This window comes from Nelumbo lutea, chromosome 5 (genome assembly GCF_056320005.1).
Source record: "Nelumbo lutea isolate HS-2025 chromosome 5, American lotus-T2T, whole genome shotgun sequence".
Classification (NCBI taxonomy): Eukaryota; Viridiplantae; Streptophyta; class Magnoliopsida; order Proteales; family Nelumbonaceae; genus Nelumbo; species Nelumbo lutea.
Genome location: NC_142688.1, coordinates 28,676,323 through 28,690,743, shown reverse-complemented (window position 1 = coordinate 28,690,743; position 14,421 = coordinate 28,676,323). Strand labels below are relative to the sequence as shown.

General features: G+C 37.4%; 1 protein-coding gene across 4 annotated transcripts in view; it reads left to right on the top strand.

Annotated features, from left to right (window-relative positions):
• LOC148851304 (nucleoporin (DUF3414)) overlaps positions 1-14,171 on the top strand; it is a 101,647-nt gene extending 87,476 nt beyond the window's left edge. For 3 of the 4 annotated variants that reach the window (XM_088947786.1, XM_088947788.1, XM_088947789.1), the window contains 8 exons: positions 219-397; positions 618-1,089; positions 6,889-6,996; positions 7,321-7,379; positions 9,779-10,163; positions 10,516-12,084; positions 12,409-12,616; positions 12,739-12,899. In XM_088947786.1, the coding sequence (XP_088803912.1) occupies positions 219-397; positions 618-1,089; positions 6,889-6,996; positions 7,321-7,379; positions 9,779-10,163; positions 10,516-12,084; positions 12,409-12,616; positions 12,739-12,839 (3,081 nt within the window). In that variant the 3' untranslated portion in view covers positions 12,840-12,899. Of the gene's footprint in view, positions 1-218; positions 398-617; positions 1,090-6,888; positions 6,997-7,320; positions 7,380-9,778; positions 10,164-10,515; positions 12,085-12,408; positions 12,617-12,738; positions 12,900-13,680 lie in introns of those variants that run through there. The other variant, XM_088947787.1, reaches the window with a different exon arrangement.
• Positions 14,172-14,421: the final 250 nt, after the last annotated feature.

The following is a 14,421-nucleotide window of genomic DNA, read 5'->3' as shown; positions in this document are numbered from 1 at the left end:
ACAACAATTGTTTATATTTGGAAACTATCTTTTTTTACTTTTTTTGGAGAAGGGTAACCATTTATGTTTCATTTTTTTTATCAATAACTACTTATATTTCATTGAAAAGGAGCAACATGAGTAGACTATGACTGTACAGGGAGGCATCCCTGTTGTCAAAAAAATGACTACTTTTTCCTTATGGTTGATTTGCCATTTTAATGGACCTTATATTGCAGCCTGCATTCCTTGTTTCTGTGATTGCCACTAAAGAGAATATGGAGGACCAAGTGAGTTTGTCTGGAGATTTGAAACGGCAAGCAAAGGAAGCTTCTTTTGGATCATTACGACCTAGCAAAGCAAGTATCATAGATGCACTTTTCCAACATGTCAAAAAAACTGATGTTCTTATCGAGAGGTGTGTTGTCTGGATAGGATGGTATTCATTCAGTTCACTATTTAATTCAATAATTAAATCCTTAATTATTGCGACATGTTTATTATTAATTTACTTCGTTAACAAACTTTTTTCCATAATTGAAACTTCATGATGTGGTTTAATTGATTTTCATTCTTATTTTATAATTTTATTGTTGAAACAATATTCTATATAATTTGTGAAATTTCTATATTTCCAGCCATCCCTATTTACTGTTGCATGTGCTGAAGTTTCTGAAAGCATTGTGGCAAGGAGCCACTCAATATGTGCAAATCCTAGAGTTGTTCAAGACATCTGATAACTTCTGGAAATTGTTGTCATCATCCATTTCAGCAGTTGCTACCACAAGTACTCCCCTTGAAGATTTGTCTGGAGTTGCAAATCTAAGCTTGGCATACAAGTATGAATGCCATTCTGTAGCACTGGATATTATTGCGCATGAAATGTATTTGCAGGAAAAACTACAACAAGCGGAAGTGTCTGCAAAACAGTCTTCTGAACCCTCTAAAGAAAGAATAGAAAACACAGTTAGTAAAGAAAAATCTGGATCTGCTAGTCTCACTGATCTTATGGATATTTTGTCTACCTGGTGCAAAAGCCCAGTTATGGGCAACTTGATAAAGTCATATGCAACTTCTGGATTTCACAGCAAAGTATTTATCCATTCAAAGGTAAAGCTTTTTTCTTTCTCAGCTTTCATAGTTCATGTTTTTTCTGTATGACAGAGATAGCCATTTATTGGTACATTTGTTTTATTGTGTTTCAAAGTTGGGTTGCATTTGGATCAAGCTTTTTTCTTTCTCAGCTTTCATAGTTCATGTTTTTTCTGTATGACAGAGATAGCCATTTATTGGTACATTTGTTTTATTGTGTTTCAAAGTTGGGTTGCATTTGGATCATGGTTCACAATATCAGCAATCTTTGGCAAATTTTCCCTGAAATATCCCCATTTTGCTAGATGGTTTCCAAGAATCTTTTTTTTTCCTAATAAATCCGATATTTTGCCAACATGTCAGCAATATTACAGATTTCATTGATGGACTATATATTTAAGGTTTAAAACTTTAGAATATTATAAAATACTTTTGAATTTTGATATTTTATTAAACTCATCACAATTTTTTATAAATCTTTTCCTTAAAGAACCAATGGGGGATTGGTGATTGAATGATTGGCTTACTATTTTCATATGATTCACTTACTAAGTCACTATAATTCGAAAGGAAAAGAGAATTGCATATAATTAAAGAAGGGAATTCTCAACCTAATCAAAATGTATAATAATAAAAAAGACAAAAGTCAAAATGGCCAGTGACATAATGAAGAGAAGATGGCTATTAGATGAAAAGGGAGACAAAGAGAAAGCTACACATCAAAGTCTCTTAATTTTCTCCTATTTGATTTATGCATTTATTTGCAATGGTGTTTTTGAGCCTTAAATGTGCGATTTTGATGCTTCTTCTAACAATTCCTTGAAGGTTTTCTCTAACTAATTCCATGTTTCTTGAAAACTTTCCCTATTTTTTGGGTTTTTGAAATATCCTAGAGAAATTAGCAAAATATCTCTGAAATTTCTCTTATCTCCACATGGTAAAATGTCCATCTATATCAAAGCCTAAAAGACCAAATCCCTAATTTTAGGCTTCGTGGTTCGGGACTTCAAAGTGTTTTGGATTCAGATTGTAAAGTTTTTAAAGCAACTTTACCAAACACTTAAAACAGTTGTTTGCTCAATTTTGTTTTTCACAGTCCAAAACTCAAAAGCAAAAGCTTATCCAAGTAGTCTTTTTTTTCTATCAATAACAGAAGCATTTCATTAAATAATAAAAATAATTACAAAGGTGGGGGGAGATAAAGTATCTTGACTCCCCCAGAAAGGAAACGGAAAATTACAGCACGGCCCAGAACAGCTGATCCCTTCCCACCACCCCTTGTTTAGCTAGTGTATCTGCGAATGAATTAGCACACCTCTTGACCCACTGAAGCCTCACTTCCATACCCTGAGTCAGCCATTTAAAGAGTCTTCTTTCATTAAGATGAGCCCACATACCCTCATCCTCCTTCCCTAACCATCTTATCACCACTTTTAAGTCTCCTTTGATGATCAATCTGTTAATACTTAATTCCTTGGCCCTTCTGCGGGTTCCAAGAAGAAATATGGACATTTCTACTTGGGGCTGAATCTTCCAGTGTCTTTCAATTATTCAGCAAAACCACTGTAGGAATATCATCAAAAATATCCACTGATCTTATCCATTGTAGGAATATCAAACAGAGTCCTACTTCTGAGTCTTCTGACAAACTTTGTGATTCTAAGAGTCATTTTTTTAAAGTTGAAATGAAAATTGTTGGTGCTTATTTTTCTGGGTTGAAAAGTCATACGGAGAATTGATTTTTAGGTCGAATATTAATTAAATTTTGCTTAAGATTGTTTATGGCATGTATCAGCATCTTCCTTTTCTTGTAATGTTCTTGTGTGGTTTCTCCTTCAGGCCTATATTGGTTGTGCCCTTATATCCAATTAGATTTCATATGTATGATCTTAACATTTTTTAACTCCATGAAATGGCATTATATTAGAACATGCCAACCAATTGTGTTCAGATGTTTCTCACCTTTCTCTGATAAAGTGATTATCTTAGTAGCATAGATAATACTCTGCTTCTGTTTTGCAATTGTTTCATGTATGTTCAGATGTTTTCTCATTAGAAAATACCCACCCCATTGAGAAAAAAATGCACAATTTCTCTGATCCTTGGTGATGGGGACTTACAGTTCAATAATAAAAAACACTTCATGTGCAATATCTCAGACCTTTCAGATATTTATCACTATGTAATTGTAGCACTGGTCCTTTCTTTTATGCATTAGCAGGTCAATATTAAGAGTTGTGGTGGTTGGCTGGGGAAGTGTAATTGTTTTCCCATTTATGATCTATAAATATAATGACCTAATTTGACATTTTTTTGGTCAAGAACTCTGAAAAGATTTCATTAATTAGAAAACTTTAGGATACAACAAGAAGTTGTGAAATAAGCCAGCTATAGTAAGCTGACCCAGAACAGAATTACAAATGTGCCCAAAACATATGTGTTCTTTGAACCCCTTGCTTTGCTAAGCTATCTGCCAAACTGTTGGCAGATCTCCTAACCCATCCCACCTGGATTGACATGTTCCTTGGCATCCATTTAAGTCTTTGGAATTCATTCTTCAACTGCCATGTCACCCCTTCCCCTTTCTGCAACCATTTTGTTACAGTTTTTGAGTTTCCCTCGATGATCAATCTGTTAATACCCAACTCTTTAGCCTTCTCAACCCCATATGCTGCAACTAGAAACTCTGCCCTTGCCACATCACCCTTCTCCACAGGACCGGAGTACAGAGCAATAATGTTTCCATTTTCATCTCTAATACCCCTCCTCCCAATGCCTGAAGGGCCATCCAAGTTCAGCTTCTTCCAGCCATCTGTTGGAGGAGATCATGCCTCAAAAAACTGGTCTCGTAGATGAGGAGGCAGCAATAAGTCCCCAAACCCTAAAAAAGTCTTCGACCTTAAAAGCTGAAAACAACTTCAAGCTTTTTACCCAATATGCCACCCTCAATGTTATTGTTTTGACTAATGCTTCCTTACAATTTTCTTTTCCTTCAAATATCCGTGCATTTCTTTCCTCCCAAAATCTGATTTTACTACCAGAAGACAAGTCGTACCTGATATGATTTAGGAAAGTTGGGAGAACACCATGGATGGCCTTCCAAGGAGCAGCCAAGGTAACCCTACGGAGACATCCAGCATCCAATCCGTTCTCGACATGCCATGAGTTCTTGCAACAACTTTGTGCCATAATTTCTCATTTTCATTTGGAAACCTCCAAAGCCATTTGCAAAGCAGAGCCTGAGTTTTAGCCTAACATTACCAATTCCCAAATCCCCTTCCACCTTCAATTTCATCACCTTTTCCCATCTAACCAAATGATCCTTCTTTTTTTCCCTGGCTCCCAAAGAAAATCCCTAATGATTTTTTCAATTTTCCTCACTATCACTTGTAGCATCCTAGACATTGACATGTAGGAATCTACCAAAAACCTCACTTCATGCTCTTCAATGTTGGTTCCAACCAATAACCTCTTTGACCAATTAATCCTCAAGTTAGACATCATCTTAAAGAGTTTCACAACTAGCCTCAGATTTTCCACTCCCTCCTTACTTTCTCCATCACAAAAAATGAGAATATTATCTACAAACTATGAGTGACCAAAACATTATCCCTCCCAATTGACCAACCCCAAAATAACTGCAAACAATTTGCTCTCGAAATCAATTTACTTAGGGCTTCAACAATCAAAGTTAATAGAAAGGGAGAAAGGGGGGTCACCTTGCTTAAGCCCACGGAATCCCTCAAAGAAATCATACATTGTCCCATTAACTATTATTGAATAGTGACTAGTTTGTCAACACCCTTAATCCATTTACACCACAAATTTTCAAAGCCACACCTCATAATATCAATCAAGAAGTTCAATCCACCAAATCATAGGCTTTTTCCAAATCCAGTTTGATAGCCACTCCTTTTGTTTTAATCTCTTTTGAGCCTCTACACATTCATTGGCAATTAAGATTTGATCAATAATCTGTCTATCCTGTATAAAGGCCCCTTGAGATTGAGAAACAAGTGGGGGGATCACCTTCTTAATCCTTAGAGACAACACCTTTGCTATCACCTTGTAAATATTGGTGACTACACTTATTGGTCTGAAATCCCCTGGCTGGTTGGCATTTTTCTTCTTTGGGATCAATGCTAAAAATGTAGAGTTCATACCTGGACTTATCACCCCTCTTTTAAAGAACTCATTGAACACTCTAAGCAAATCTCCTTTAATTATGTCCCAACAGTCTTGATAGAATGCCATTGTGAAATCATGGGGCCCTGGCGCTTTTGATTTGTTCATAGAAAAAACTACTTCCTTAATCTCTCCCTCTTCAAACCTTTTTTCCAAAACTTGGACTTGAGTCTCCCCCGATGTCTCCCAATCAATGCCTTCAATCCTCCACCTCTCAACTAGGGGTCTTCTGTAAAAAGACCTAAAATGTTCTAAGAATGCTTTAGCAATCTCACCTTGGTCCATGGTCATATTTTCCCCCACCAATAAAGAAGTAATCATGCTCTTTCTTCTCCTTTCATTTGCATGGCATGGAAAAATTTGTATTTCCATAACCTTCTCTGATCCATCTCTCTCTTGATTTTTGCTTCCAGCATATTTCCTCCCTCAATAGTCTCCCCTAGCTCTTTCTTCAAGTACCATCTCAACTCCATTTCAACTTTGCCTAAAGTTCCATCTACCTCTTTGCTATCAATTGCTTCAATCTGAGAAATTAAATCAGCTTCGTTCTCCTCCAATCTTCCAAACTTCTCCCTATTCCACTCATTGATTTCCTTTTTCAACAATTGGAGTTTCTTTAGCAACTTTTGGCCTTCCCACATTGGAGACTGATCCAAGTTATTCCACCAAACCTTGACTTTCTCTTTAAAATCCGGGTGAGTGAGCCACATATTTTCAAATCTAAATGGAGTTGGGCCACCATCACTGATTCTCTCATACAAACAGATGGGCCAATGGTCTGAGGTGATTCTAGGTAGATTTCTCCCGACTAACCCTGGCCAGTGCTCTTCCCAATCAGGTGAAAGTGAAAACCTATCAAGCTTGGATAGAATAGGGATTGTTTGAATGTTTGACCAAGTATAGCAAGATTGCCCCAGGGGAATATCTCTCAGCTCAAAAGCTTCAATAAAGGAATTGAACTTTCTCATACTCAATGTAGTTCTTTGCCTACCCCCAGTTGTCTCACTCACAAATCTTACCACATTGAAATCTCCCCCTAGACACCAAGGTCCTCCCCAAAGTCCCCTAATATCCCCTAGCTCCCCCCATATATTATTCCTTTCTCTATGAGTTTGCCCCATAGGCATTCATGAGAATCCATCCAAATCCGCCCTGCACCCCTTCAACTTAATAGAAGCTGAGAATCTGCCCACTAATTCTTACAGACATTGAACTGCTTCTTCTCTCCACATTGTTACAATGCCCCCCCCCCCCCCCGATGCAACCCAAGAGGGAGCATAGCTCCAATTAATATTTCTCTATTCCCATATTCCCACATGCTCCTTATCCACTTCTTGTCTCCTTATCTACATGACCTAATTTGACATACCAGCAACACATTCTTCATGTGCTTTATTTGAGTTGAACTTTGGATATGTGTCTTTAAATGCGATGTACACCTGCTTTTGCTTGAACTGGTAAACTTTTTTCTTAAGGTTGGCCTGTATCCTTGACATTCATAGCTGGTGAAAATAATATTTCCAAGTCTTGGAATAAAAACCAAGCTAATGAATTTTTCAATTGTTAAATTTCTGGTGTAATTTCATCATGTGCAAATAAAGTTAAGTATTTTTCTTTTGAATATCTATGCAGATTGCTTCAAGCTTGTTCATTGTGCATGTAATGGGGAAATTAACAACTGGTAATTCTGGGAGTTTGTCATTGTCATTAACTGAGAAGATACGGAATATGTATAAACAGGTTGGTTTCTGTCCTTCACATGGTTGGACATGCCAATTTTTTTTTTCTGGAAACTGTTCTACACATTATGTGAATAATTTACCCATTCTTGAGTCCCTCAAAATCCTGAATATTTCGGGGGTGTTTGACAACATGGTTTTGATTTTGAAAACAAGAGCAACTGCTATGACAGCAAAAACAATATAAATTTGCTGACATAGCAGTTTTTGTTTTCAAAAACAGAACCAACCTTGTTGTCAGACAACCCCCTTAATTGACCAGTAATCTATAATTTTTTTCCATTCCTTAGTTCTTCACTTTGTTTTTAATTTCTCCTTTTTACAGTTGAAGGGACAATCTGCATTTTCCGAACTGTTAGCTCAGTATTCAGTTCGAGGTTACAGGTGTAGTGCCAAGAAAATGTGTTTTCAATATGAAGTTTTTTTAAATCCAAGTAGAATAAGCACATTCAACTATGCTTTCTGCCATCTCTTCGTCTTTTTAAATTGGCTGCTTTCCTTTTTATGTTTGAGCAGTGGAAAGAGTGAACTGGAAAGAAGACAAAGAATTTCATTTGGATGGTATCCCGGGATTTGAGATATATTGGTTAATAATTTTTTGATCTTAACTAAATAAGTGATCATGGCTGAAAAAAAGTTAGAAAGCTTCATTTTTTATATATTTTGCTTAATCTATGGTACCATTGTACAATCATCAGCTATGTGCATTTATATGGATTTTATACTAGGCATTTTGGAACAACAATGGAATGATTTCTACTCCACTCAATTGGTGTGGTAACAACCAATTTTCTGATAGCCAAGGAAACTGGGGATGGGAGTTGGCAACTCATCATGTGGTCTTTATGAAAGAAATCTTCCTGGAAAAAACTAGACATCCGACTCTTCTTGAGTTCAATTCATCTTCCTCTTCTATCCCATTTTCATTTTTGTATGCTAATCCTTTATTTTCCATTTTGCAGAGTTTTTTTGTCTTAATCGAAGTGTTTGGACTTATGTATAAATTGCAGTACCATTACAAATGGGCGGTCCAGTTGTTTCTTGTTTCCTTTTCCATAATTAGAAAATTTTATTACATATATAGGGATTTACAAAAAAGGGCATTAGCTTCATAGTGTGCCCCCATGAGTTATTATTAGGCTAGGTGGCAAAGTTACAGTGTGTGCCTTGTAATTTTATTAATATTGGTGCATCATATTAGTATGTGTGTTGAAAGATACTATCATATGCTATATGCATTACTGATTTATTTCACATTGTATTTGGTTTCTGAGAAAATTATTGAAATTGGAAAAGCTATGGGAAAGTCCTTAGTGGTTTCATTAAATGTCATATTGACTTTCCCAATATCAAAATTTTCTTACAAACTAAATGCAGAGTATGGTTTCATTAAATGTCTTATTGCTATATGTATTACTGATGCAAATTTTGCATCATTTCCTCCTACCTTTTCTCTCTCATATAGTGGGGACCACGCCAATTTGCTCCCTACCTTACTCTGCCCAAACAAGTAGCCTTCCTCCTGCCTCATTTCTCTTTCATATAAATTAGGGACACACCATTATACTTTCACAAAAAAGGTCAAATCTGAAGCAAAAGTAAACCAGGATTTGGATTCAATCCATTTACATGCCTATGCAATTTACACCATTGCAAATGAAATTCCTACAACCAAATGGAGCCTGCTGGGTGAATAATGGGTTCTAGTGTAGTTGGTCAGTTTATGTTCTATACCATTTTCAGTATGTTTTGTACAAGTGCTGTCCATCTCCATGGGTTTTGCCTGGGTAGGGAAGTCATGAGGAGAGTTCAACAAAGGCTACTTTTCCTTGTCCAAGGCAACCACCATTATCAAGTATGATTTGTAGAAAGAATAAAAGAGGATTTCGTGTTTGTTCTGCACTCCATGAACCTTAGATCCAGAGGAGAGGTAATGAGTTCTGTTAATGCCAGCTCTAGCCATTACCAGAGATGTAGGCGTCTCAGGTACCCCAACCTCCTCAGAGAATGATTTGAATGTGCTTGTGTTTAGATTGTTATTTTAAGTTGTACTAACCTGGTACTTGAAACAACAAAAATAGTGTATTCCCATACTATGACTTGAGAGGCTCTGAAAGAGGAGCATTGGAGGTTGACTAATCAAGGAGAGGCAGTTCTTGCACCTGTGCCTCTCTGTACAATACATTGGGCCAGACACTCCTCCAGAGCCTACCTCTTCTTTAATTAGCCTATGATTTACTTTCCAAAGTGGTGACATTCTATTCCCTTGCTTGTTTAGTTTGGCATTAGCTCTCAATCAAGTGGAAGCAGAAAGTTCAGATGCCCTGGCCCTTCACTTGTTCCGTATCATTCCCCCTACTTTTGCTGCTTTGAAGCCCCCATTTTCACTAATTGCTAGGTAGGGAGACGGTTATGCACTGGGTAGCGCAGTGCATCTGTTTCAGGTAGTGTCCACCCAAACCAGCAGAGCAGAGACAGACTGGCCATAGGTTTGAACCCTTCCACCTTGATTATTTATCATCCTGTGGTTACTGGATGATGGGAAAACAGAACATTTGAAATGGGCACAAAATTTCAATAAATGAATTGTCTCATTATTCATTGTTTCTGTCTCTTTTAATAGCATTTGCTTGCCAAAACAGAAACCCACCAGGCACCTGCATTTGATGCAGCATCTGCATTTTGCTGCATTTCTTTCATTTTTTTTCTTGGTAGTTGATTCTTTTCAACAGAAGTTTTCTTTCTTCCATACTGTCCTTTGATCATCCTTTTTGTGATTGCAGTGAAGGAAAGGAGCTCGAGACTTTAATACTCAGTGACCTCTACTACCATCTAGAAGGAGAGCTGGAAGGCCGTACTATGAGTCCTGGACCTTTCAAAGAGCTCTCTCAGTATCTAATTGAGTCAAATCTCTTGCAAATTAATGAGCAAATGGACAGGGGGGATTTCTACTTGGCTTCCAATTGTGCCTTCCAGTATGACCTTGTGCTTTTACAAGTTGATATGGGATTGGAATTTTGGGATCATTCAGAATGGCAGGCATCAAAACCAATTGCTGAAAGGATGCTGAGTTACATGCAGAATGCAAACTCGATGGCGTTTCTTGCAAATTCCAAGCTTTCTGCGTTAAAGGCATTGACAGCCATGTTATGTGTGTATGAAGAAAATGTGAGTTATCTGCCTGAGGAAACAAAAGGTTTTCACATCAAGTCTATTCATTTCATGGAAGATCAGTGGAAAATGATGCGTTTTCTGTCAAAGAGGAAAAAATATAAGTGAAATATTTCATATAAAAATATTTTTCCTATTTTGCTGTGATATAAAGGAGTTACTCTAATTTTCTCCTGTATCAAATGCTCATCTTTTTTTCTGGGAAATTTTACAATATTTTTTTATACGCTGCATATATTGCGGCACAGCTTGTGTTTTCCAGCTTGAGCTGGCAAGAGCAAAAACATTAACAGTTTTTCCCTTTGTTTTGTTCCTATGCATTACTAATTGAACATTTCTGTCCATGCAGTCTACTGAGGTAAAGAGAAAGCATATTGATAGAGGAATCTCTGAGCAACTCTGTGAGTCATGTATTAATCACATATGCAATGATTTGCAAAGAACAGTTAAGGCAATAGATCTATCTTCAGATGTTTCTGAGGATATCCTTAATTTTGTCTCAGCACAAACTGAACTACTATTACATCTCATGAGATCTTTATTTAGAAAGCTTTCCCCAACAGTCAACAGACAAATGTATGTATCTATCTGTAAACTTGTCTCGAAGACTTCAGGAACTGTCCTTAGAGTATTGAGTGATCTTCGGACATCAAGTACTGTGGTTAAGGGAGCAATGAAACTCGTCCTTATGTTGCTTCTCACATCAATTAAGTCAAGCTACTCTAATTCATGTGTCAGGGAAAAGTTGGATACAGGATCTATTGAAGCTTTTACTGAAGTTTCTCTTGTGAGTCTTGGACTGTTACCCATTCTTTGTAACTTTATTGAAACAGTGGAGTATTGCACCCTCACTATTGCAACAATTGACCTAATGCTGAATAGTTTCTTGACTTCTGATACTTGGTTACCGATCATACAAAAGCATCTCCAGTTACGGTTTCTTGTTCAGAAGCTCCAAGAAAGGGATTCTTTTGCTTCCATTCCCATAATTTTGAAATTCCTTTTGACCCTTGCTCGAGTGAGAGGAGGTGCTGAGATGCTTCAAAATGCCAATGTTTTCTCATCTCTGAAAGCGTTATTTGCTCTCTTATTGGATGGGAATCATATATTAAATATTCAAGGCAACAATGGTTTTGCTACATCACTTGACAAAGATGAAAAACCTCAATATATATGGGGGCTTGGCTTGGCTGTGGTTACAGCAATGATTAATTCTTTAGGGGACAGTTCTTGTGATGATATGATGGATGGTTTGATTTCTTACTTCTTCCATGAGCAATTTCATTTGGTTTCTTATTATCTTAATGCACCTGACTTCTCATCCGATGGTCATGACAAGAAAAGGGCAAGGACCCAGAAAACACAAACTTCTCTAGCTGCTCTAAAAGAGACAGAACATACTCTGATGCTTATCTGTATGCTTGCAAAGCATAGAAACTGGGTTAAGGCCATGAAAGAAATGGATTCACAACTAAGGGAGAGATGCATTCATCTTTTGGCCTTTATTAGCAAAGGAGCTCAGCGCCTTGGAGAACATTCAAGTAGGACATCACCTCTTATGTGCCCCCCAATCCTTAAAGAGGAGGTTGAATCTAACAAAAAGCCATCATTTCTTGAAAGCAGAAGCGGATGGTTTGGTCTTTCCCTTCTTGGTTGTGCAACTAAAACTGAGGTTTCTGATGTCTCAAACATGACCCTGGCTCTAATCAAGGATACAGCAGTGTGTAGTGCTCATTTAGCTCCTCAAACATATTTTTCTGATGCTGTTGCAATACAAATATATAGAATTGCTTTTCTGCTTCTGGAATTTCTTTGTCTCCAAGTTGAAGGAGCAGCTAAGAGGGCCGAGGAAGTGGGGTACATTGATCTTGCACATTTCCCTGAGCTTCCTATGCCTGAGATTCTGCATGGTTTACAGGTATGATGATTAACGGCATGTCTCTCACTTTTATATGATAAACAATAGGATGTCAATGGTTTGAATCTAAAATTAACCCCAGCAAAGTATTAAAAGCAGATAATAAGCTTTGCAATTTCTCTATGGGATGGATATCTGGCCTCTTGATATCTGGAACATCATACCTTGTTTAGAAAATTAGGTAGACTAGCGAGTTACATGCTCATTCCTGGGGTAGTAAAAGAAAACAAAATCAGATTATATTGGAAATATAGCTTCTTTTGTTTAAAGGAAATGCAGCTTTTCTGCAACATCTTATATGATTATGGGTTTGTGGGTTTTTAGGATCAGGTTGTTGCTATCGTTACTGAACTCTGTGAAGCCCACAAGTCCAAGCCAATTCAGCCGGAAATCCAGGGCGTGTGTTTCTTGATGCTGCAAATAATGGAAAAGGCATTGTACTTGGAATTTGGTGTCTCACAAACTTGTGGTATTAGACCAGTGCTGGGTCGTGTTGAAGACTTCTCAAGGGGAATCAAACTTCTGATGCAAGGTACTAAACCTTTTGTTCTACCAGAATGCATCCTTCTGCATAATCATTTGCTTGGCTTGTTGATATTTTTTGTACGTATTACTGTGTTTTGACTCTAACTCAGCTGTCTTTGATTTTTGTAGCGGCAGAAACAAACTCGTTTTTGAAAACATCAATCAAGGCCTTGAAACAGATAATATCACTCATGTATCCTGGTGTAGTGCAAGCCGAGGGTTTCTTGTAACTGCATTCTTAATACATTGTGTAAAAGGTGTTAGCTTCATTTGATATTATTTGCTTCCAATTTCTTGTGTGGGATTTTCTTCCCCCCCTACCCCCACCAAAAAAATTAAAAAATTAAAAAAGAAAAGAATAGAAAGAAAAAGATAGCAACAGGTCTGAATTGCCATATGATGCACGTCTGTCTCTGGAACCAAAATGAAACGACCAACCTCAATAATGTAGATGGTAAGTCCTTATAAATGGTCTAGATGCACATAGGCGTAAGACAATGACCTGGCATGTCATTACTGTTAGGATTTACCTCTCATACTCCTGCGATCTGGTTGGATTTTGAGTTGCAAGATATTGTATAGTAGAGCATTAGCTGTCAACCTGCACTCATAACCATAAGAAAAAATTGGACTGCAAAACTGCAACTTTGCGTTGAATTTAGATCTCCGTTGAACAGCACTACTAAATTTTGATTCAAGTCTAGTGGAGAATTAGCGTTCAGCCCAAAATTTAGCAGGGCTGTTCAACAGGTCATAAGCTCAACGTATAATTGCAATTTTGCAGTCCAGTTGAAATAACTTTTTGCGTGTACCACACATCAATGATGAGAGAAACTTGTGCTCAAAGTTAAAATAAGATATTGATTCTTGTGTGAGTTCTTGGTCTATTGACCATTAACATCGAAATTTCACATTATGAAGACCATGAAAGTTATAAGCAGATGGTTCACCTGATGGGATTTATTTATTTTTTATTTTATTATATTATTATTATTTTTTTGGACGGAGGGGGAGGGGGTGGGGGATTTTACTCCATAATCATAAAGAAACCTACTGTCTGTCATTTTGCAGTAAACACTTCGGTTGTGTTTATAGTATTGCTGCGGCTCCGCGCACCTGCTACACCTTTCGAAGCACTTTCTAGCGTGAACCAAAGCAAGCAACGGAATGGCGCGAAAGCCGTTGTGCTGCGTTTTCTTGCTGTCACGAGTCTACAAGCCTTTCTCATTTCAATGTTCGTTTCAGTAGGGGTCGTGAGAGAGTAGAGCGTACCACCCTGCCATGGTTGCGAGTCTTTATAGTTGCGACTGTTGTCATAGTCAACAAGGTTGAAACTTCCAGGAAAAACTTCGAATTGGGAGGGCGATCCTCCCGGTAAACTGACTGTACCCCAAACCGACACAGGTGAACAAGTAGAGTATACTAGGGCGCTTGAGAGAACTATGCCTTTACTAGAAATGTTTGGGATTTATCAACACAGAAATTGTCCTTGTCACTTCCACTAGAAAATGACAATTGGATTGGTGTTGGCATTTATAATAGAAACATTAAATTTGGCATTTTATGAAATGGTAAGGCACCTCTATTTAATAAAAGTGGATTTTTTTATATAAATACTGGCCTGTTTTATCAAAAAATCGTATTGATAAACTACTGTTTTCAAAACCAGACTGGACCAAATGGTTAGCCAGAAAATCAGGAACGAGTAACCTGACCAGTTCCGTTTCACCCCAAAACCAATTTTTGGCCAAAAACTGTTGATTTGGTCAGTGAATCACTGACCTGGGTGGTCAAACTATTAATTCGAACAAC